This window comes from Rhinolophus hipposideros, assembly GCF_964194185.1.
Source record: "Rhinolophus hipposideros genome assembly, chromosome: 8".
Lineage (NCBI taxonomy): Eukaryota > Metazoa > Chordata > Mammalia > Chiroptera > Rhinolophidae > Rhinolophus > Rhinolophus hipposideros.
In genome coordinates, this window is record NC_138054.1 from 89,297,267 (window position 1) to 89,317,887 (window position 20,621).

Here is a 20,621-nt window from a genome sequence, read left to right on the forward strand (position 1 = left end):
CTTATAGTAAGTCTGTGGGGTAGATGCTATTGGTAGCTCTATTTTGTAGCCGAGGAAACTCAGGCTCAGAGAAAGAGTGAGCCCGTGTTACCCAGCTGGTTGATCCTGGCACTAGGATTTGAACCTGGAAGCTCCAGGGCCCAGGGGACCAGGGGTTTTAACCTTTCCTGTGCCGTGGAGCCCTTTGGTGGTCTTGTGAAACCTATGGATCCCTCCTCAGGATAATTTCTTGTTATTGGGTTGGTGCAAAAGTCATTGTGGTTTAAAAGGTTAAAAACAACGGCAAAAACCACAATGACTTTTGCACCAACTTAATAATCTATAAAATAAAACACATATTTTTCAAAGGAATCAGATACATTGAAATACATTTATCCAAGTACTAACAGACTAAGTTTGTCGATTAATAATACCTGGGTTACATTATTACCAAACGAAGAGCAGACGTTAGCAGTAGGTCCAGTAACTGCCATAATTTCAGTGTAACAAGGGGCTTTGTGACGATTCTGTGATAGCTGCAGTGATGTGACAGGATAGGGAAATACCAGCAATTTCTATTGGTGAGAATCGCAGTTTCTGCTATTATACTGAAGCTTGTGGCTGACCCCTTATAACCAAAGGAAAAACTGGATATCAGAAGTTAGTGAAAATAAAGATGTAATTTTCCCCATCCAAGTTCAGGGACCCCCCTCAGTATGCCCTCGAGCTTCATAGGCCCCACATTAGCCCTTGCACCTGTGTTAAAGGTGTCACCACCACTACAAGTACCTGCTAAATAGACCTTTTATCCCCCTGCAAAAACATTGTACCATGAATTAGGTTAGAAATTTGTGAAAGAGCCTAATTCCCAGGAGAGCTTTGCTTCTCGTGGGAGAATTTGAATTTCATAATTTTCTTGCAGCTCCTTTCAAATGAAAAGGAGTAAGACAGTATTTTAGAGTGAACCTCTTCAGCAAATTCCTGGATTTAATTTTAGTGACAGTTCACCCATGAGGAAGTGGAACATGAGACCAAAGAATGAAGAATAAATTATTAGGGATATAGGAATTTTTCAGCTGCTGCTCTTAAAATTTCAATTCAAAGTTGCTTCCCAAATTCAACAACAATTTCTGAGTAATTACTTAAAAAATAAGAATACAAATACACGTGCAGCCCTAAATGTTATTTTATATTCTGGGCTCTTTGTCATTCGGGTTACAATAAAGCTCCCAGTCCCGCCCCGCCTTCCTTGGTTTCTGCTCCCTGCCATTGAATGGCAGTTACTCCTCACTTATTTCACCTCTTTCTCCCTCAGTCCTTTCAGGATCCTCAGCCAGAAAAATCTGCCAAAATTCCCAAACCAAATACCAATTTTTAAAAATGTAGTTAACAGGGAGGAAGGGCTCCGTTCTTCCTTTCCGTGGATCTGAAACCACTTTCCTTACAAATTCACTGTGGAGAGCCCGGGCTGATTGTGTGTTACAGACGGGCTATCGGGTCCGTGTGTGCTCCAGGGCTCACCTGCCCCCACCTGGCCTTGCCCCCGTGTGTCCCCGTGCTGCAACACGAAAGGTGTAGAGCCTGTGCTGGGGGCTGTGAGAACAGAAGCAGTGCTCCTACAACATGACCTGGAAAATGGAAATTCTACGCTCAGTGCCTGGATGTGCCTCTCCAGCCTGCCATTGTACTCAGAACGCGGGATGGGGACCTCCAGGCACCGTGGATGGTCAGAGCCCCACCCCTGGTGATTATCTGTTTCTTCACGTCAGTTACTTAACCTCTGACTCTTCCTTCCTGTTCAGAAAAAGTGGTCGGAAATGCCTTCTTTCCTCCATCACTTGGAGGTTCAAGTCTGGACCCACGTGAGCTTGTTTTGAGCTTTCCAAAAAGACATTCTTTTACGAGTTCACCACACACTAGCCTTTGGACGCTTCCATGCGCTATCCCATTTTGTCTGCACCAACATCTGCCCTGTTAGGAAGGAAAGTGCTATGGGTCCGGCGCTTGGTGTCACCTGTGTGTGGGACGTCTCTGCATTCGGTGGAACGCCTCGTGATGTCCCCCTACCAAGCAGCACGGGTTGAGGAGATGAGTGAATTCAGTTACATGCTTTCATTCATCTTATTTTGAATCTGACCTATGCTTTGGCAAGGACGATGTGGGAAGGTGGAATGAAAGAAGAATACGAAGGAGAGTATGGGTGGTAAATACTGCTTCTGGGAAAAGGTGATCAAGGACAGGCTTGCTTGCAGGTGGGGTGTGCCCCCAAGGGGAACACGAGGAGGAGGATTGTTTTCTCTGTGTTTTGTATTTGGTAGCTTTTCAAAATTGATTTTCAAGGTCCAATTTGAAGAGCCTAACCTTGCGGTCCTTTTCTGTTGTCTTTGTCTTGCTTTTCTACAGAGTATTCAGGAGTTGAAAATGACAATGAAACTGAGCCTGTGCCTGTGGCCTCTGCAGGTTGCTGGATTTTTCTCCCTACGGTTCACGATTGTGTTTATTTAAACACGAAACATCCATTCATTCCACATTTTGCATGAAGTGCCCGAATTGCATTTTGGTCCCAGATACCATTTGAGCTACTGTTTTGTGTTGTGCACCCCCCCCCCACCCCATTGCTTCATGGGATTTCCCTTTTGTGCCCATTCTGATCCCAGTTGAAGTGAAGGCAAATGACTCATGAATGCAATGGCCCTGATGGGATTTTATTTTTCCCGTCAGCTTTTACCCTGATCCCACTGCACAGACTCCCTGCTGAAATCTCAGGCCAGGTGTGGGGGGCACCTCCTGGTTCTCATGTGGCTTAACCACAAGACAGGCAAAGAGCGTTTCTAGATATCCTGTCCCGATACTAAATTTTAACTATATGCTTCTTAGAAATCTCCGTCCCAGCCATGATGTCCAGTGTCTAGTACCCTTATCAGGAATGAGAGAGAACTGACAATTGGTCTCATCTCCCTTGTTCAGTGTAAGAACGAGGTTTAGTTTCAGCTGCACTGGGCTCTTGTTACGTCTGTCAAGGACCCGTTTCTGGGGTTTTGTTTTCCCTGTGACATCTTCACTTCCCAGTTATCCTCGGTGGTCAGAGAGAAGCAGGATGGGCCTCAACCAAAGTGGCCATCTGAAACGCCTGGATATGAGGTTCCTAGATGCAGGGTGGGATTTAAACCTCCCCCTTATCTTTCTCTGTGTAGGTTCACCCCCAAGTGTGTGTGTGTCCCCGAGTTAGAAAAACCTCAGTTAGAAAAAGCATCCCAGAGCATGAACCAGCTGGTTGACAAGACAGTGGTTGAAGAGGCTGGCGCTAGTAGGAAATGTCACTTGTGCACCATGGCGACAGGTGTGGGCTAGGCCCCCCTTACCAGTGAGTGACCAGAGGTGTAGGGACTCAAGGGACTTCTTGGCTTCCAGGCTTCGGGTGAGAGACCCCCAACTCCTCTTTTCCCCAGGCCATATGCATGATCATAAACAACTTAATTTCTTCATTGCGCTTCCATGTAGATTGCAAGGCTAACAGGATTTGGTCTGAACTAACCGCATGTCCATCCATCAAGCTGCTACCACCGGTAACACCACCTTGAGAAACGAAGCGGGAGACTCTGGGCTGCACGCATAACTGCCTGCCTTTTCCCCCATGTTCCAAAGGTGGTGACCTGCACATGACCCAGTTTTTCCGAGGTGATCTGGCTGGCCTGACGATCCGCTCTGGGAAACTGGCAGACAAGAAGGTGATTGACTGCCTGTATACCTGCAAAGAGGGGCTGGACCTGCAAGTCCCTGAAGATAATGGCAGCGGCGTGAAGGTAATAACACTGGCCTCCGCCGTGCGTCGTTCCCAGGCTTCCAGACCACAGGCGTGGAGACTGTTGGCATAAGGATTGATGTGTGACTGACCCTGAGCTGTTCTACTCATAGCACCTCTGACACAAAATGTGCGGGTTTTCTTCTTCACACCAACCAATTCCCAACTCTCTGGACACCAACTCTCCGGGTGTTCTACAATTTAATTCATTTCTGACACTACCCGGATTTAGCATCAGACCCCACAGGTCGAGGGCTCAGTTCCACAAGACTGTCCCCCCCCCCCGCCCCTTTCAGGTTCCAGTTGCAAGAATCGGGCGCTGGGGCTACCTTCTCTTCTATTCGACTTGGCTGAGTGGGGTGTTCTCACAGTCTCCACTCCCTTCCCCCTTGTTAGGTTCAGCCGTTTGCTGGAACTATTCAGAAACACTGTACTTAACTATTACCAGCTTACCATCAAGGATGTAACTCAAACAATGAAACAGAAGAGATGGACAGGGCAAGTAATGACAGCAGTGCCTGGAGCTTCCATGCCCTCTCCAGGAGCGGCACCCTTCCAGCACCGCCTGTGTTCACCAAGCCCCCAGACCCTGTTGTGCAGGGTGTTTGTGGAGGTCCCAGCACATGGCCCAAGTGATTAAGTCATTGGCCGGTGGTGATTGACTCAGTCTCCAGCCCCTCTCCTGTCCCTATAGTTCAGGGGGTGGTGTGAAATTCCCAACCCGCTCATCACATGGTTGGTTTCTCTAGCAACCAATCCCCATCCTGAAATTGCCAAGGGTCACTTCATTAACAAAACTCCGGGGTGGTTGGAAGGGGCTTACAGATTATAAAAGACTCCTGTCACTAAGGACATTCCTGGGATTTTAGGAGCTCTGTGCTAGAAACCAGGGACAAAGAGCAAATGTACGTTTGCACCTTAGATAGTTACCATGATAGAAGAGGGTCTCGGTCAGGGTTACATGAGCTTTTCTTCTCCAGGTCACCAGTGCAAATCGAGCCTCGGCTAATCCTCTTGGCCAAAGCGGTCCCGACCAGCTTCTTGCAGTCAGAACTTTATGCTTCTCCTCTCTCTGTTTGGCACAATTTCAGATCGAAGCCAACCCCAGCCAGTCGATGTTGACCTTGGAGGGAGAGGACGTGGGGGTGCTGGAGAAGGCCCTGCAGCACGTCACCTACCTGAACTCCCGGCAGTTCCCCACGCCTGGGATCCGGAAGCTGAAACTCAGCAGCACGGTCAAGTACGCGCTGACCTAACCGTAAACCTGTCTTTGCTCACTGACCCTTGAGAAGAAAATGTGTTGTCCTTGGGTTTTTAAGACAACCCAGCCTCCCTTCTGTAAGGAAAGGTGAGCCGTCACTCGCTACCAGAAAGTTCGAGTGATGTTCATTGATAGTGTTTGGAAGCACATTCCGGGAATGGCCGCTGTCGTCTGTGTTTGTGGCAGCCCGTGGGTTCCGCCTTTGCGTGCCTCCCAAAGCCCTGACCTTTCCTTCCCTCCCCTAACCTGTTGGCAGGTGTTTGAACGAGGCCTCCTGCATCTCAGTACCCCCGGTAGACGGCTACGTGATGGTTTTGCAGCCGGAGGAGCCCAAGATCAGCCTGAGTGGCGTCCACCATTTTGCTCGAGCGGCTTCGGAATTTGAAAGCTCGGAGGGGGTTTTCCTTTTCCCTGAGCTTCGGATCATCAGCACCATCACGAGAGAAGTGGAGCCCGACGGGGAAAGGGACGAGGACCCCACAGGTAACAAACAGCCCCTCTGCCGGGGACGGTCGCCCTCGGCTTGAAACTGGGTGGCTGAGCCCCCACTGCTGACCTGCTGGTCCCTTTTCTCTGGGACTTTGGGAGGTTTGGGCACTTTGATGCTGTTCTTGGGTCTGCTTCTGGAATCTGACCCAGCGACAGAGCTCGTTCTGCTCTTCGGGGACCCACTGGAGGGTCCTTTCATTTTTCTGGCTTGACGTCAGAATCCAAAGTGGAAGCTGAGGAGCTTGCGAGGACTGACACTGTTGCAGGGGACGCTGTCACTCTGCTAAGCCTGGAGCTGTGCCCCTGCTGGCTGGTTAGCTCCCAGGAGGGTAGGGTCCCCCATGCTTGCGCCTTCCCAGGGGCCAGTCCTCCTAGGTACCTAAAGTACCCCCCGTCTTGGAAGGCACTCCGGTACCTCTGCCACGGGTCCTTAAAAGGACTCTGAGTTTGAGCATGAGCCGGTCGGCCATCAGGTGTGAGCAGCCTCCCTGGGCCCCACGGCCTCTGCTAGTTCTGGTTGGGCCATTTTTGCAGTTCAAGAGTCCCTGGTGTCTGAGGAGATCGTGCACGACCTGGATACCTGCGAGGTCACGGTGGAAGGAGACGAGCTGAACCCAGAGCAGGAGGGCTTGGAGGTGGACCTGGCCCGCCTGCAGCACCGGGGCATTGAAGTGAGCAGCTCCGACCTGGGTGTGATCTTCACAGGTGAGCGGCTGGAGCGCGCCAGACCCGGAGCGGGAGCTCCGCACGCTCAGCCCCGCCCCCTGCCATCTGGGAACTTAGCGCCCTGGAGGAGATGGGGAAGGGGCGTGCTCACCTGCGTCAGCGGTGGCTGCGCACGTTCCCCCAGGCAGGACGCAGGACGCAGATGTGCAGGCAGTGCCTGATGTCCTGTCCTTCCAAGGGGGTAGAAGTCAGGCGCACGGGGACGCGTCCCTTCAAGAAGGAAAATGTCCCCGCACACTTTGCATTCGCTCCTGCAGTCGGAAAGCCACATGCGTGACCGGCTGGCTCAGCCGACCCAGGTGCCTGTCTACCGGTGGCCCTGGCCCTGCCCATGTGCCCAACTTCAGCCACCTGCAATCTTGTCATCTTCACCCCCACAGGCGTGGACACCATGGCCAGCTACGAGGAGGTTTTGCACCTCCTGCGCTATCGAAACTGGCACTCCAGGTCCTTGCTTGACCGGAAGTTCAAGCTCATCTGCTCCGAGCTGAATGGACGCTATGTCAGCAACGAATTTCAGGTGGAGGTGAGTGCAGGGCTTCCGTGGAGGAGAGCCCCCTGCGTGGCCCTCAGATTTGCAAACGCTGATTTTTAGAGCATTTGTGGTGGCACCTAGTTGGCTTTGTCCCAGGGTGGAGCCCTTTCCAGCCTGGTGGCTGCTGCAGGTTAAACCTGTGCAGGTTTGGGGAGGCAGGTGACACGTGGGGCAAGCTGGGATCACAGTGGGGCTCCCCTTTCACAGGCTGCCTCCACCTGAGCACCTGAGGGGCCTTTGGAGGGGGGGTGGTCAAGAGCAAGTGGCAGTTACTGCCTTGGGGTGGGGACAAGGACGTGTGCTGAGGTTGGACACTGCTTCGGAAGAAGCGGCGCCCAGGGACTCGGTGGTTCATGGTAGGTGTGGATGGCCAGCCCTGCTGTGAACAAATCCTTGGCCCAGGAGAGGGACGCTGGCACAGTCCCCACTCCGGGCAGGCCTGCCATCCGCCAGTGGTGGCCCAGGCCATGGTGGCCAGAGGGCACCCAACCTTCTCTGAGATCTACAAGGGGCTCCACAGCAGCTCCTTTATCACTCAGAGCGTCTGTGGCCTGGACAGATGGACCCAGTTACTCTCAGCAATCACCCTCGTCCCCACTGTGACCTTCTGCAACAGGAGGTTAAACTCAGAGAGCGAGAAAACCGATGAGTGTTTTGTTTGAGCCGAAGGGTAACAATTTGAAAGGAAATAAATGGTTAGAATTGTGCTCTCTTTCATGTGGCGGTGGTTTTGGGGAAAAGAAGGGAAACAAACGGTCTATATCGGTGCTTCTCAGACGAACTGTCGTGAAGGACCAGTGGTGTTATTTGGGTTTTTCCCAGTCTTTGGTGGGTGGGTTCTTTTATGAAACACGATAAAAATGAATGATTAGAGCAGCAGTGTTTCTTGGACATGTGACCGTGTCAGATCCTTAAAGCAGTCTCCAAGTGCTTATTACCATTGGTCTTTCCCTGCGCTTTTCTCGTCGGCTCAGCAGCTCCGGTCCAGGGAGCGCCTTGGGTGGCGCTGGTCATGAGCGGCCCTGCAGCACGCGTCCGTCTCAGGCGCACTCAGGCTGCCTCTCTGTCTCTGCTGCAGGTGAATGTGATCCACACAGCCAACCCCATGGAGCACGCCAGCCACATGGCCGCCCAGCCCCAGTTCGTTCACCCCGAACATCACGCCTTCGTTGATCTCTCGGGTCACAACCTGGCCAACCCTCACCCGTTCGCAGGTAGGACTGTGGGGCGCAGCCCCGGCCTCAAGGAGGGATGGGTGGACGCCCTTCCTGCCGAGAGAGCGGCCCCTGCTCAGAGCAGCCAGCGGCCGGTCAGGCTCTGCCTGTCAACAGCACACAAGGAAACTAAAGCACTGGCGGCAGAGGCGCCCGTAGCCGCAGGGCAGTAAGTGGCCGGACCCAGCATTAAAGCCTGAGCTGAGCTTTTCTGATGTTTCTTCCTGTCCTCCAGGGCTCAGACGCAGCTTTCAATGTGCGTCGGGGGCACGATGGCCCTCTGGCTTAGTGTGTTGTCACAACCCCGTTTGTCAATCTCATTGCAGTTGTCCCCAGCACGGCCACCGTGGTGATCGTCGTGTGTGTCAGCTTCTTGGTTTTCATGATTATCCTGGGAGTGTTCCGGATCCGGGCTGCCCATCAGCGGGCCGTGCGGGACCAGGACACCGGCAAGGACAATGAGATGGCCTGGGACGATTCGGCCCTGACCATCACTGTGAACCCCATGGAGGTAGGCGCAGACGGTGACCCGCGCACCTGAGAACCGCGGCAGGCCGGGTCCAAACTAGGCTCGCCTCAGAGGGGCCACGCGGCCACGACACCTGCCCCTTACCCTTCACGTGCTTTGTGTCGTGTGATCGTGACGCCTCCGGGAGGTGCAGGTGTCCCCGTGTTTCAGGGGAGTAAACAGACCCAGCGAGGCCTATATGAGGTCGCGTCGCTGACCCTGTGGGAGGTGACAGAGCTTTGTTTTCCCTTTAGTCTTTGATGAGGCCACTTCCAACGCCGTCCAACCCCCCTTGCTGTGGAGTGTGACACGGGGCGTCCCTTCCTGGGGGGCCCTCAGGAAGTGAGCCAGCATTAGGTGATGGGGTGGAGAGCTGGGGTGGAGAGCTGGGGCAGGGGCTGGACTCACGTGGCCATCCTTTGTCAGACATATGAGGACCAACACAGCAGCGAGGAGGAGGAAGAAGAGGAGGAAGAGAGTGAGGACGGAGAGGAGGAGGACGACATCACCAGTGCTGAGTCGGAGAGCAGCGAGGAGGAGGGTGGGGAGCATGGGGACCCGCAGACCGCGAACAGGCAGCAGCAGCTGGAGTGGGACGACTCCACCCTCAGCTACTGAGCCGCGTCGCTCCCTCCTCCCGTTCTGCTTCAGAAGACTGCTGTCGCCCACCCGTCGCCCCACCCCAAGGGTCCACGATGTACAAAGTCATTCTGGCCAGTAGGTCTGCAGACCCGCCCCCTGCCCACCGTCTGCTTGGTGTAGGACCCTAGGCTCCCGCCCTCCCCGCCTGGATCTCTTAAGTTATGTGAGGAGCGGACTCTTGCTCTCTCGTCACCTTGCTCTGCGTGGCCCCCTCGCGCCTCCAGAAAAGCCGCAGTGACTGGACTCGTTGACAAAAGGTTAAAGTTGCTCGTTCCTATCTGGTAATCCTTTTCTTTCTTTTTTTTTTTTTTTAAGTTTTTATTTTTTCCGAACTAGTGCATGTATAAAATGCAGAATGGGGGTTAATATGTAGATGAACTGACTTTTTAATATTTTGTAAATAAATTGGGATTCCTTGTGTCCTTTGTACTAACGTAATGCAGGACTGGAATGCAAAGTGAAATGCGAAACACTGAGCGCATGGGGCCGGCGGGCTCCTGCTGCCCTTTCCCGCCTCTCCCCTCCCTGACAAGGAGAAAGGGGCCTGCCCCACTCGCACACCGACACTCAGCCTGGACACTCAGCCTCTGGCGTCCTCTGGCATCCTCTGGCGTGTGGCCCCAGCAGTCGAAGGGCAGGGTTTATGCGCTGCTTCGTGGGAGGGGACTGTATCCAGGACCCTCTCAGGAGGCTGGCCACAGATAGGTCTTGTCTTTGGGACTCTGCTTGTTTCTCCTGTGGTAGAGGGGTGGGGGGCTGGGGTCCCTGGCCTCTTGAGCACACAGTTCCTTGTGCAGGCACCCGGACTCCTTGTCCGCAGCCTTGGGGGGCCACACTTAGATGTACATTTCCTTGCTGGTGAAAGGACATATAGATGATACGGACGGTGGTGCAAACCATTTGGAGGCAGCAGAACACCTGAGTGATCCCGTGCTCAGGTCTGGGAACAGAGTCCCTGAAGGGACACCTAGGGGCCCAAGGCCCCCAAACATCTAGCTCTCCTGTCTCCCCCACCCCCGTCCCCGGGGGAAAAGCCACTCCTTGGGGGTGAGGTAGGCGCCTGCGGCTGGCTGTGCTTGGTGGTGAGGGAAGGGAGAGGAGTCATGAGCTAAAACCCCTAAAGCACTTTGTTTTTAATTTACATGTAAAATTTTAGATTTCTAAAACGGGGGGGAAATAATTTTGAATACTGTTCTGTGATCCTAACTGCTAGTTTCGAGGACACTGCCCGCTGTCTCTGTGTCGTGTGTGGTCATCCCCCCGTATATTGTCGCCGTAGCTGCGGGTAGATGTGTTAGCTAACGCGCAGACCAGACGTCCTCGCAGTGTCTGTAGCCGCCGTGGTCCCACCTTTCCATTGTGTATATTGATGACAGGTCAGAAAGTGTCTCCACTACAATAAAGTTCTGGTTCTAACTCCACTGGGAGAGTGGGTGGTTTTTTTGTCTTCTTTTTAATCCCAGTTGCTTTTAGGAGCCGAGAACGTAACATAAAAAGGCTTTTATTTCTTTTTAATCTACTTTCACCCCTCATTTCAAGGTTTCATAGGGTGCTGGTCTTCAGCCTTCGTCACTTACGAAGTCACCTGCCCCATACAGAAACATTAAATGATTTTAAAAAGAAATAATAATAATCTTCTCACCACACAGGCCGTGCACTCAAATCAGAAATTGCTGTGTATGTGTGCGAAGCGTGCCACACGCCAGGCAGCACAGACGAGTTTAAATAAATAACAGGTGGGCACACACTCGGCCTTTCCTATTTCCAAACGGGCAAGGTGGGTCTAAGGACTTCAGCGCTTAGTTGGGAGCGAGTGTGATCGGGGTGCCCTGGGAGTGATGCTGACTGCTTTCGGCTGCTGCTCACCAACACAGGGCTTTGAGAGGGCACTAGCGCTGGCTCCGCTGAGCCCTGAAGGCCTTTGGCAGATAGCAGTGTAGCCTGGGGGTCCCAAGTTGGCTGCTAACACACCGGGATGCCTGGGAGCTTCTAAAGGCCCAGGTTCCTGGCCCCGTCTCCAGAGCTGGTGGCAGAAGGCTAGGAGAGGCCCAGGAACCTGCATTGCTAGAGCTCCCAGATCTGCCTAAGGCTAAGCCTGAATCTTGTCAAACTAAGTATTGTCAGAGAGTTCCCACCACACCCCCGACTCGTACCTCTGGTACCTGACTGCTCATAGCAGGTTCTCAAAGGTCCTTCTTTAAAACTTGCTTGAACAGGCAGCTTACAGATAATTGCACAAAGTACTCTGACCTGCTTTCACCTTGATCCAAGACCACGATGAGCTAAATGAAGCTCAAGTCTTTTTAATACGTCTTGAGGACCAGCATATATTATACTTTATGGGAACTGAGGCCATTCCCCTGAGCCATAGAGGTTCAGTAAATAGTTTGGCTCTTTTGTTCTTACCCGCAAACAAAATCGCTTTACAGCAGAGAGATGAGAGAATTCCCGTACCCAAGAGTCACTTTAAAAGTGGACAGCAAGCATCCCTGAATATAGAGGGTACCAGGCTTCCTCTGGGAGCTGCCCAGAACTCAGTCAACAGAGACCACGAAGGTGGAAGGCTGAACAGAGGTGTGGGCGCCTGTCTGGACAGCAGGCACGAGGTAACTGCCTGCCAGGCGCCAAGACCTGTGCCGTCCGCTGGGAGCCTGGGATGAAGGCAGGCTCCCCAGGGGAAAGAAGTTTCTGCTGCCCAGATCCACAGGCTGGAAGACTTGGGGTTATAATCCCCCACACGAGGCTGCCTTCAGGTGCCCAACTCAGTGTCTCCTGATCAAAGCCCAGGGCTCCGACTGGGGAGGCTGAGGACAGCGCCCCGCCCCTGCACAAAGGACGCATTTCCGTTTATGGCTGTGGAGTTCCTTAAACATTTCAAGTCATAAATAAATAACCAGTGTAAACAAAAGGCAGTTGAGTAGGTTCTTCCCCATTGGGCACCACTCAGGCTTTTAGGCCCCCAGGATGGCCAAGACTGATGGTTTGCCTCGGTGGGGTCAGTGTCTGCTGGGATGAGCTGCTACTGCCTGTTATCTTTGGACACGTTGTGGGCCAGCCAGTTCACTTTGGTTTTCCAGCTCTCCCGGAGGGCTTCATTAAACTTCACCCGGAAGTGCTTTAGCGCCTCCTCCTCCGTTTTCCCCAACGCCAGAGAGTCCTGAGGCAGAATCACAGGAGCAGTGAGGGGGGCCTGGTCCCTGCCCCGTATGGCAACCCCACCTGCCTCCCTGTACTTCTCTCTGGGGAAGGTTAAGTTCCCTCCTATAAGAATTGTGTGCAAGTGAGGAGACAGCCACCAACATCTCCCTTGGGAAGAGCTCATTATTCTGATCCCAAACCAAGACAGGCCTCCTGACCCACCCTCAAAATACGATGCCCACTCGCAACAGAACTGCGGCTACCTCTGGCCGCTTCCACCAGACCCTAGGCTGGCGTAAGGAACACGTGAGTCAGGAGTGCCCCCACCCCCACCCCAGCCCAGGTCATACTACTGGGAGACAGGCCTTGGGAAGTCGGGGGCGCCACGGTCCCCTGGCTGCTGGGACCCCGCCCTGGCCTTTACCTTGAGATACTGGATGTCCTTGGAGCAGCTGAGCTCAGGCAGGCCTGCTGCCCGCATCAGGGCAAAGAGGTGGAGGAACAGCAGCCCGTGGCGACGCAGGATGGTGTAGGCTCTTTCACAGTAGCCGCGGAACCTGCAGGGGAGGCAGGCGCTGCGTCCTCCCAACCACTCCCACTCCGAGCCAGTAAACTGTCTTGTAAGCAAAGCCCCACTACCTCTTGCTGACCCCCCACTCCCAGCCTGTCACCTCCTGCAGGACCCAGGGACCCTCCAGGGGTGGGCTAAGAGCTGGGTCCCCTCCCTGCACCCTGTCTGGGGCTCCCAGGCACAAAGGGTACTTAGGGGGTCTGAGGCACCCTCACCTTTCAAATTTCTCACTGTTATTAGTCTTCCCCTGCTGAATCACATGGACAAAATCATAGGTGAGGATGAATGGGACTCGCTCCCGGTTGATTCCAAACTTGGTCTTGAAATTCCCCAGAAAGTGGCCAAAATCAATGTGGAACAGCTAAGGGAAGGGAAGGGCAAAGACTGAAAAGGAACCAGAAAGGAGGGCGAGGGGCCCAAAGGGGCTTGGAGAGGGCTCTGCCTCGAGCCGAGTGCAGAGCACAAAGGCCGAGGGCAGGGGCCGGAAGGCAGGCATTGCCCACGCGGCAGCCCCACACTGCCCCTACCTACCTGCCCGTTCTCTCGGATCATGATATTGTCGCTGTGCCGATCACCAATGCCCAGCACGTATGTGGCCACACAGTAGCCAGCGCAGGAAAGGGTGAACTCCTCGATGGCTCGATCCAAGGCCTCCCTGGGTGGGGGTAAGGGGCCATTGGGAACCATGCCTTAGACACCTTGCAGTTCCAGAGCTGAGGCTTCAAAGAGAGGCCACATGGAGCGAGGCGCGGCTGGTAGCCGGCACCAAGGCCCCGGACACACCACCCTCCAAGCCCAGCCATGCTACCAGATGACAGCAATTGCATGAGTGATGGACCACCAGACAAGCCAACTCAAGCTGAACATTTCTGAGCCAATAATAAACAGTGGTTGTTTTACGTCCCTAAGTTAAGGATGGTTGTTACACGGCAATAGGTGGCTGCTATATGGGGGAATGGAGACCCACCTGCACCCCAACACAGACATGGCTGGTCCCCGGCTGAGCCAAGAAGCCATGGAGACTGTCACAGACCCTTTCCCTCACCTTTGACTCCCAAACCGCGTTTCTTGGAAAGGAGACGGGCATCTGTCCCCAAGGCCTGACACCTACCCAGGGTTCTTTGACTTGAGCCAGTTGAGCAGGGCATCCTTGTTGAAAGCGGCCGTAGCTGCCATGTTGCTCTTGTTCAGCTGGATGTTGGCAATGGTGTCGGAGTGAAGCACCACCTCAATGAGGCCTGTGCGGTCCCCAGTGGAGAGGCAGCCATAGGGGGTCATCCTAGCCAGGTGGGAGGAGAGGGCAGGCAGTGGTCAAGGGCTGTCTCTGGAGCTGCTTGACCCCTGAGGAGCTCAAGACACCCAAAACAGCCACAGGAGATGCTACTCAAGTTCGTGAAGAGGAAGAGAACCAGCAGCAGCTGGGAAGGAGTGCCTGCCTCCTGGGACCCCTGGGGCTCCTTGGAGAGGTCGGCACCAGCACCCCAGGTACCGAGAAAAAAGGTCAGCACCTCAGCTGAGCTTATGTCTGCTCAGAAAGAAAAATCCACACGGCTTAGAAGAAGATGGGGCAGGAAGCCAGAGATGCTTGGGGCAAAGGAAGCAATGGTGAGACAGACGCTAAGCGCCCGGGCTGGCCTTCTCCACCCTCATCATGTGGCCCTATCACCTGCCTTGGCCCTACTTTTGTAAACTGGTCCCTGCTCTTCCTAGAACAGCCATTTTTCCTGAGGTGGTACTATCAGCTTTGGCAGGGGACCCCTCCGAAGGGACAGGGTCCTAGGCCTGGCGCAGACACAAATGGATGACAGGAGGGCCCCTCACCTCAGGTCCAATCCCTCCTGCTTCCAGAGAACGTCCATGAGCTGGATCATCTGCAGAGTTAGCATGTCCTGACGGAGGTCTGTGCCGCCAGCCCCCGGAAGGAAAAGCACGAGTTCCAGTGGGTTCTCCGCTCCCAGCCATCGTTAGGCTGGCCCTCCAGATGTCACTCCCCAGGGTCCCCTGAGGGCACTGTGGCTCGGTGTGGGGAGGCCAAGACCTCAGCAGGTCCCTCCCGGGGCCCAGCCCGCTCACCGTCCCCGTTCTTAAAGATGATGCCCACGCTGCCATCGCTGCCCGCCTCCTCGTTGTTGTACATGACCCACAGCGGCTTCATTTTGGAGTCCATGAAGGTACACTGCTCCACACTGCCGGGCACAGGGCGGTCAGCAGGGGCCCCTCCGAAGGCTTTTGGGGGGTGCGAGGAGGCCCGAGCTGGGGCTCACCAGACTTCAGCCAGCAGGGTGCTGGGGTCGAGCGGGGACTGCAGGTGGGAGAGAGCCTCCAGGTAGGTCTCCTGGCGCATGCAAAGGTGCATCAGCTCCTTGGTCTGGGGCTTGGGGCTCTTCTGGGAGCTCACTTTGACAAAGTCGTTCAGGGCCTTCAGCTTGCTCAGAGCTTCCCCCTGGCCAGGAGAATGGGAGGGCAGTGTGGGAAGGCCCAGATGGGCTGGCTTCCAGCCTCAGGCCAGCCCTGGTGACTCCAAAGGGGCCTGGCTGGCCCTGCCAGGAGCGGAGCCAGGCCCAGGGTGGAGGCACCGGGCCTCGAGCCTCACCTGCTTCATCAGCACCTTCATGTGGTGGGTACTGCCCCTGCAGTAGGCCTCCATGATGAGGCCGAAGCGCAGGGCCACGGACGGCACGTGCATCTCGGAGCTGGAGGGAGGAAGAAGGGACTGAGCCTGGCCCGGCAGGGCCACACAGCCTCTCCCAGCCCCGTCAGGACACCCAGGCCAGCGGGAAACGTGAGACCAGCATGCAAGACGCCTCTCCTCCCCTTGGCCTTCCAGGGAGATGCAGGGGTCAGGGGAGTCCAGCTACCGGAGATGCCAGAAGAGGAAATGGCCAATCTTGCGGTTAGCCAAGGCCCGGTCCAGCAGGAATTTGGTCAGCTCGCAGTCGAGGTAGGATTCGTACTTGAGCACCTGCACCAGCTGCAGAAGGTACTGGAAAACCTCATCGTCTCTGTGGAGAACAAAGGCAGCTGGGACTTGGAGCTCTGTGGCTAGAAACGGGTTTGCAGCTGGCGACGACGGGCGAAGCAGGGGTGGGGCGAGAGGCAAGGGGGCGGGGCATGGGCGAGGGGGCGGGGCGAGCACACGGCTTCCCCTTCCCGCGAGCAGGCCCCCCAGCGAAGGTTCAGTCCCCACCTGGTGCCTGCTGCCAGGCAGTTGGGGCAAAGCCAACCTCCCGAGGAGCAGGAGCCAGGGTGACTCACGTCAGTTTCCTCAGGGACTTGATGGCGAAGGAGCCCACGTGGCGGTCGGGGAAGCTGGAGTCCAGCAGCTCCAGGGCGCTCAGGACCGGCAGCTCCGGCCAAGAGCACAGCAGGTAGAGCATCTGGGGGAGCTGGTGGTCAGGGGGTGGGGCACGCGGAGGCCGGGCCTGACTCCAGGCTGCCCCCTGCCCCGGGCCATCCCCCGAAGCCCACCTGGGCCACATCCTCGTGCTTGTTCCACTTGGTGACCAGCAGCAACCGGGCCAGTGCCTCGGGGAAGTGCTCTTGGACCTCGTGCCGCATCTTCCACACCAGGTCTTTTTCGTGCTCGTACAGCTCCCCGGACCCTCGCCGCTCCAGGATTTCCCGCAGCTGCAGCTGCTGAGGGGCACGGGGTGCGAGGGCCTGTGAGGGCTGCAGCCGGCTCCACGCCCTCCGGAGCCCTCCGGCTCCCTCTTCGCCTGCCTGCCACCCACACCCCCCCACTCACCTCCTCCTCGGTGAAGCGGCCGTGCTCCCCGTGCCGCCCCAACTCCAGGATCTGAAACGAGTAGGCCTACTCTCAGCGGCGCCCCCAGGGCCTGTGCCGGCCAGCAGGGTCCGGGGCAGGTGGCAACACTGCTGGCCTTGCAGGCCAGTGACTCTCAGTCCCGCACACTGTAGGGGTTTGGCAGCCTTCCTGGCCTCCACCCATTAGAAGCCAGGAGCATTTCTCCCACTGATTGTGACAACCAAAAATGTCATTGGACGTTGCCTGAGGTCCCCTGAGGGCAAAGTGGCCCCTGGTTGAGAACCACTGCTCTAGGACACATGAGGATTCCAGAGAGTCGTGGAAGCCCCCCCAATGTGTGTGGTAGCCCAGCCCCGACTCTGGGCAACACACAGGGTGCAGTGATCATGTTCTGGGGAACCCCCGAGTCTGGGTCAGGAAAATTCTCCTTTAGCCCCATAGCCTCTGAGCAGGGTGGACCCTGGACCAGGGTGGTGAGGGGCTCTCGCTGACCTTGTCCAGGGCAGGGTAGTACACAGGGTAGGGGGCCACCTCAGGGAGGCAGATGAGCAGGGCGGCAGCACTCTCGGTGTTGGGGTTGCTACGCACGGTTCCTGTGGGGTTCAGCAGCTCCCCTTTCTCATCTGGACACAGGGACAAATGGAGTTGCATGACAGATGCCCCCATATCTGACCCCAGCCCCCCCGCTCGCCCGCATGTCTCCCTGCTTGGCCTGGGCCAACCTGGGACAGAGGGCCACATGTAGAGGCAGCATTCACCGGTCTTGAGCTGGTCCTTGTAGTCAAACAGGGTGAGGTTAGCCCAGGCGATGGGGCAGTCCTGGGAGAGAACATGGGGGTCAGGGCCAGTGCTGGAGCCCCCCGTTGCACATCTGTGGGATAGGCCCAGCCTCTCGGCCAGCTTCCCTGCCCATTCCAAGACTCCCTGTGAGAAAGCCAGCAAGGTCGCCACCTCTCGGCTCCCTTCTGCTCCCAGATGTATCCCCACTCCCAGCTTCTGGAGGAACCCCCAAACAAATTACATGGGCCCCAGAAAGCTGGCCCAGCTCAGCCATGGGCGAGTCAGCATGGCTCAGTGGCCAGTCACATCCTGGGCCTCGTGACTCAGTGCCCAACCACCACTCCTTTCCCGGCTAGCTGCTGACTCAGGCCACCCTGCTCCCTGTGAGGACAGTGTGTCTGCCCTTCCACACCAGTCAGCTACCTCCAGGTTCCTGCAAGGACCAAAGGCTGGGGCCCAGATATTCTGAGTCACCCTGCTCACAACCCGGGAACCCAGATCTATCACACCACAGGGGCAGGGGCCAGGGTGGGTGGGGTGGGGGCTGGGGTCCGAAGGCCCTCCCAGGGCTAAGTGGTCACGGGTCTGCAGGACTGGACTGGGCCTGGCCCTAGCCTCCCAGCCGGCCCCACCTACCGCCTTCTTGGACTTCTTCTTGGTAGAGCGAGCCTTCTTGGCCTTTTCGATCACGGCATACAGCGCAAAGCAGAGCCGGGCCATGCGCGGCAGGTCACACACATTGATGTCAAACTCCAGGCGCTGCTTCCACACGGGCTCTGAGCACACGCTCACCTCGGAGCTGGACACCGTCTTGCACAGCGTCTCGTTGCCATGGAAAAGTCCGGCCTGTACCACCAGCTGGTGAAGGTGTGGGCAGGTGACAGGCAGCCGAGGTCCGGACCCTTCTCCCCTCCCAAGTTCTCCCACCCACTTAAGGCCAGAATCTCCTCCTGAAATGTTCTCATTCCAAATGGGTCTGAATCTCATTTCCCATGTGGAAGACAGAGATACAGAGGGGGAGGGCTGGCTGCCTGAGTGGGCTGCGTGGCCATGGGCGTGGGGAGCAAGGGTACAGGGAAGGGTGCGGTGGACTGTGCATGGGTAACAGGACTCAGCTCCCCACCGACTCCATGTGACACCAGGGCATGTCGCTTCCTGCCTGGGCTTCAGTTTCCCCATCGGGGCTCAGGAACTCCAGGGGCCCTTCGAGCTCTGACACGATAGGGCTCCCACCACTGTCAGAATCCTATGAGCCCCCTGTGGTTGGGGAAGGATTTAATGCCTCCTCCAACTCTGCCGTGACAGCCCTCATGGCCCAGCCAGAAAGCTGCCTCCATCCAATCCTCTGCGATTCTGCCAGGGCAACTCAGACCTGCCTGTTCGTGGAATTACTCCAACAAAAGTACTCCCCAAAGAGTCCCAACCTCCGTGGGCTTCACGTCCTGCAAATGGGACAGTGAAACCTGCACCTCGCAAGCTGTCACAGGACTGAGGAGATGGAGTGTGTGACTGGCCCAGAAATGGGCTTGGCCCCTGGGGGTCCAGCAGGTGCTGCCCCCACCTCCCCTAGCCCCCACCCACCCTGGGAGCCTCAAGGCCCCTGGCCCAGCTGGAGTGGCTCCTCTTCCAACACCTGTCACCTCCCTGACTGCGGTTTCCACATCCCTGAGCTGGGCCTGGCCCCACAACTTCCACCAAAGTCTAGTACCCAGAACTCACTAGGCCCAGTTTCTACGAATCGGCCTCTCTGGCCGCCGGCCTGCGCCCCTCCCCCCTTCCTGTTTTGAAGCAGCTCACAACCACCCCAGGCAGGGATGCTGGGTAATGTGGTCAGGTGGCTTTCATGTGACCCTCCCTTCTTCCTCTGCTGCCCCTCCAGGCCACAGCCACCTTGTTTGTGCAAAAAACACCCGCTCCCCAGGCCCAGGAGCTCCTACCTTCATCCGCTCATCGGCATTTACTTTGCTGCCCTGGATCAGCTCAATGCAGAAGGGCTGTTCCAGGGACCATAGAGACATAGAGGAGGGCTGGGCAGCGGGGGGAGAAACAGGGCTATTAGAGCAGATACAGAGGCTCGGTGGCTCTTGAGGGTAAGGTGAGTGTTGCAGGTTTGTGGAAAGGCTCAGGTACCTGCTCCCAACTCCATCCTTTACCAGAAAACCTGCCATGCAGGTAGCCAGGGGCTCCAGCACCTGAGCTCTGCAGGGCACGGAGTTCTGCCTCCAGTTCATAGAGCAGGAGGTGTGTGAGAAGGCCAGCTGAGAGCCAGGCCTGGAGGCTGCCCTGGGAAGTTCAGACAGGCCCCCACCCCAGCATACTAGTGGTCAGTGGTGTTGGCTGCCCAAGCTCAAAGACCCAACTCTCAATATCGACAAACCAAGGGGCACGCGACCAGGGGCTCCTGGACCCACCGCTGGCCTGGGGCCTTGCCCAATAGGCTCTAGGGTTGGACAACAGGTGGGAGGAAGGGTGGAGGAGAGGGTAAATGGAAGGTGCCAGCTCACCTTCTTCATGGGAATGGGGGGCGGTTTGGTGCGCGGTTTTTGGACTTGGGGGGCAGGGTTGCTCTGTTCGTCCCGCATGGCAAGGATGGAGGAGGAATGTACCATGGTCAGGTGTGGGGTCAGCCCGCTGTGCAGGCAGCTGCAGATATACTGAGATGGGGGCCAGAGTGAGTGGCCAACGGCCTGTCCCAACCATTCCCTGGACAACTGGCCACCCAGGGACTCCCCCATGCTGACCACTGCTATCCCAGGCCTTCCGGGCCTCTCCTGCTGGCTCTTCCTGACCCTGCCCACCTAAAGATGGAGCCTTCCTTGTGTTCACAGAGAGGTACAGCCCAGCGAGGGGACACTCTCACTGTGATCCCCAAAGGCCTGGCTCATCGGGCTCAAGAAGGGACAAAGAACCAGCTCCCCAACCCCCACCCAGGCCCGGGCCCAGGTTGTGGGGAACCCGGGAGCCCAGGACCCCCCAGCCCTCACCTGGAACTGGCAGAGGGGGTAGCTGCCATACAGGTACTCGTGCTTCCCGTTCACCTGCAGAGTGTAGTCCTCGGGCTGTTCCACCAGGGGCTGCCGGAACACCGTGGCCTTCTTCCGGAGGGCACAGGCCATCAGTGCCAGAGGCACATCCTTAGTGGACACCTGGAAGGTGAAGCTCTCCTGGGGGGAAAGGGACGGTCAGCCCTCCGCCCTGTGGAGGGCCCAG

The 20,621-nt window shown here is 56.3% G+C and overlaps 2 protein-coding genes across 11 annotated transcripts in view; one reads left to right on the forward strand and one right to left on the reverse strand.

Moving 5' to 3' along the window:
• CLSTN1 (calsyntenin 1) overlaps positions 1 to 10,577 on the forward strand; it is a 59,588-nt gene extending 49,011 nt beyond the window's left edge. For both annotated transcript variants that reach the window (XM_081057380.1, XM_081057379.1), the window contains 9 exons: positions 2,383 to 2,439; positions 3,625 to 3,782; positions 4,873 to 5,021; positions 5,299 to 5,525; positions 6,066 to 6,236; positions 6,638 to 6,783; positions 7,871 to 8,006; positions 8,333 to 8,517; positions 8,941 to 10,577. In XM_081057380.1, coding sequence (XP_080913506.1) covers positions 2,383 to 2,439; positions 3,625 to 3,782; positions 4,873 to 5,021; positions 5,299 to 5,525; positions 6,066 to 6,236; positions 6,638 to 6,783; positions 7,871 to 8,006; positions 8,333 to 8,517; positions 8,941 to 9,132 — 1,421 coding nt within the window. In that variant the 3' untranslated portion in view covers positions 9,133 to 10,577. The remainder of the gene's footprint in view (positions 1 to 2,382; positions 2,440 to 3,624; positions 3,783 to 4,872; positions 5,022 to 5,298; positions 5,526 to 6,065; positions 6,237 to 6,637; positions 6,784 to 7,870; positions 8,007 to 8,332; positions 8,518 to 8,940) is intronic.
• A 63-nt stretch (positions 10,578 to 10,640) lies between these two features.
• PIK3CD (phosphatidylinositol-4,5-bisphosphate 3-kinase catalytic subunit delta) overlaps positions 10,641 to 20,621 on the reverse strand; it is a 47,853-nt gene continuing 37,872 nt past the window's right edge. For 2 of the 9 annotated variants that reach the window (XM_081057376.1, XM_081057375.1), the window contains exons 6-24: positions 20,450 to 20,575; positions 19,916 to 20,065; positions 19,349 to 19,438; positions 18,048 to 18,269; positions 17,354 to 17,450; positions 17,124 to 17,254; positions 16,611 to 16,661; positions 16,334 to 16,501; positions 16,121 to 16,242; positions 15,724 to 15,867; positions 15,459 to 15,558; positions 15,130 to 15,308; positions 14,939 to 15,051; positions 14,687 to 14,765; positions 13,977 to 14,144; positions 13,397 to 13,520; positions 13,081 to 13,226; positions 12,719 to 12,851; positions 10,641 to 12,313 (exon numbers count right to left, since the gene is read on the reverse strand). In XM_081057376.1, coding sequence (XP_080913502.1) covers positions 12,176 to 12,313; positions 12,719 to 12,851; positions 13,081 to 13,226; positions 13,397 to 13,520; positions 13,977 to 14,144; positions 14,687 to 14,765; positions 14,939 to 15,051; positions 15,130 to 15,308; positions 15,459 to 15,558; positions 15,724 to 15,867; positions 16,121 to 16,242; positions 16,334 to 16,501; positions 16,611 to 16,661; positions 17,124 to 17,254; positions 17,354 to 17,450; positions 18,048 to 18,269; positions 19,349 to 19,438; positions 19,916 to 20,065; positions 20,450 to 20,575 — 2,481 coding nt within the window. In that variant the 3' untranslated portion in view covers positions 10,641 to 12,175. Of the gene's footprint in view, positions 12,314 to 12,718; positions 12,852 to 13,080; positions 13,250 to 13,396; positions 13,521 to 13,976; positions 14,145 to 14,686; positions 14,766 to 14,938; positions 15,052 to 15,129; positions 15,309 to 15,458; positions 15,559 to 15,723; positions 15,868 to 16,120; positions 16,243 to 16,333; positions 16,502 to 16,610; positions 16,662 to 17,123; positions 17,255 to 17,353; positions 17,451 to 18,047; positions 18,270 to 19,348; positions 19,439 to 19,915; positions 20,066 to 20,395; positions 20,576 to 20,621 lie in introns of all 9 variants that reach the window. The other 7 variants (XM_081057372.1, XM_081057371.1, XR_013993863.1 and 4 more) reach the window with 6 other exon arrangements.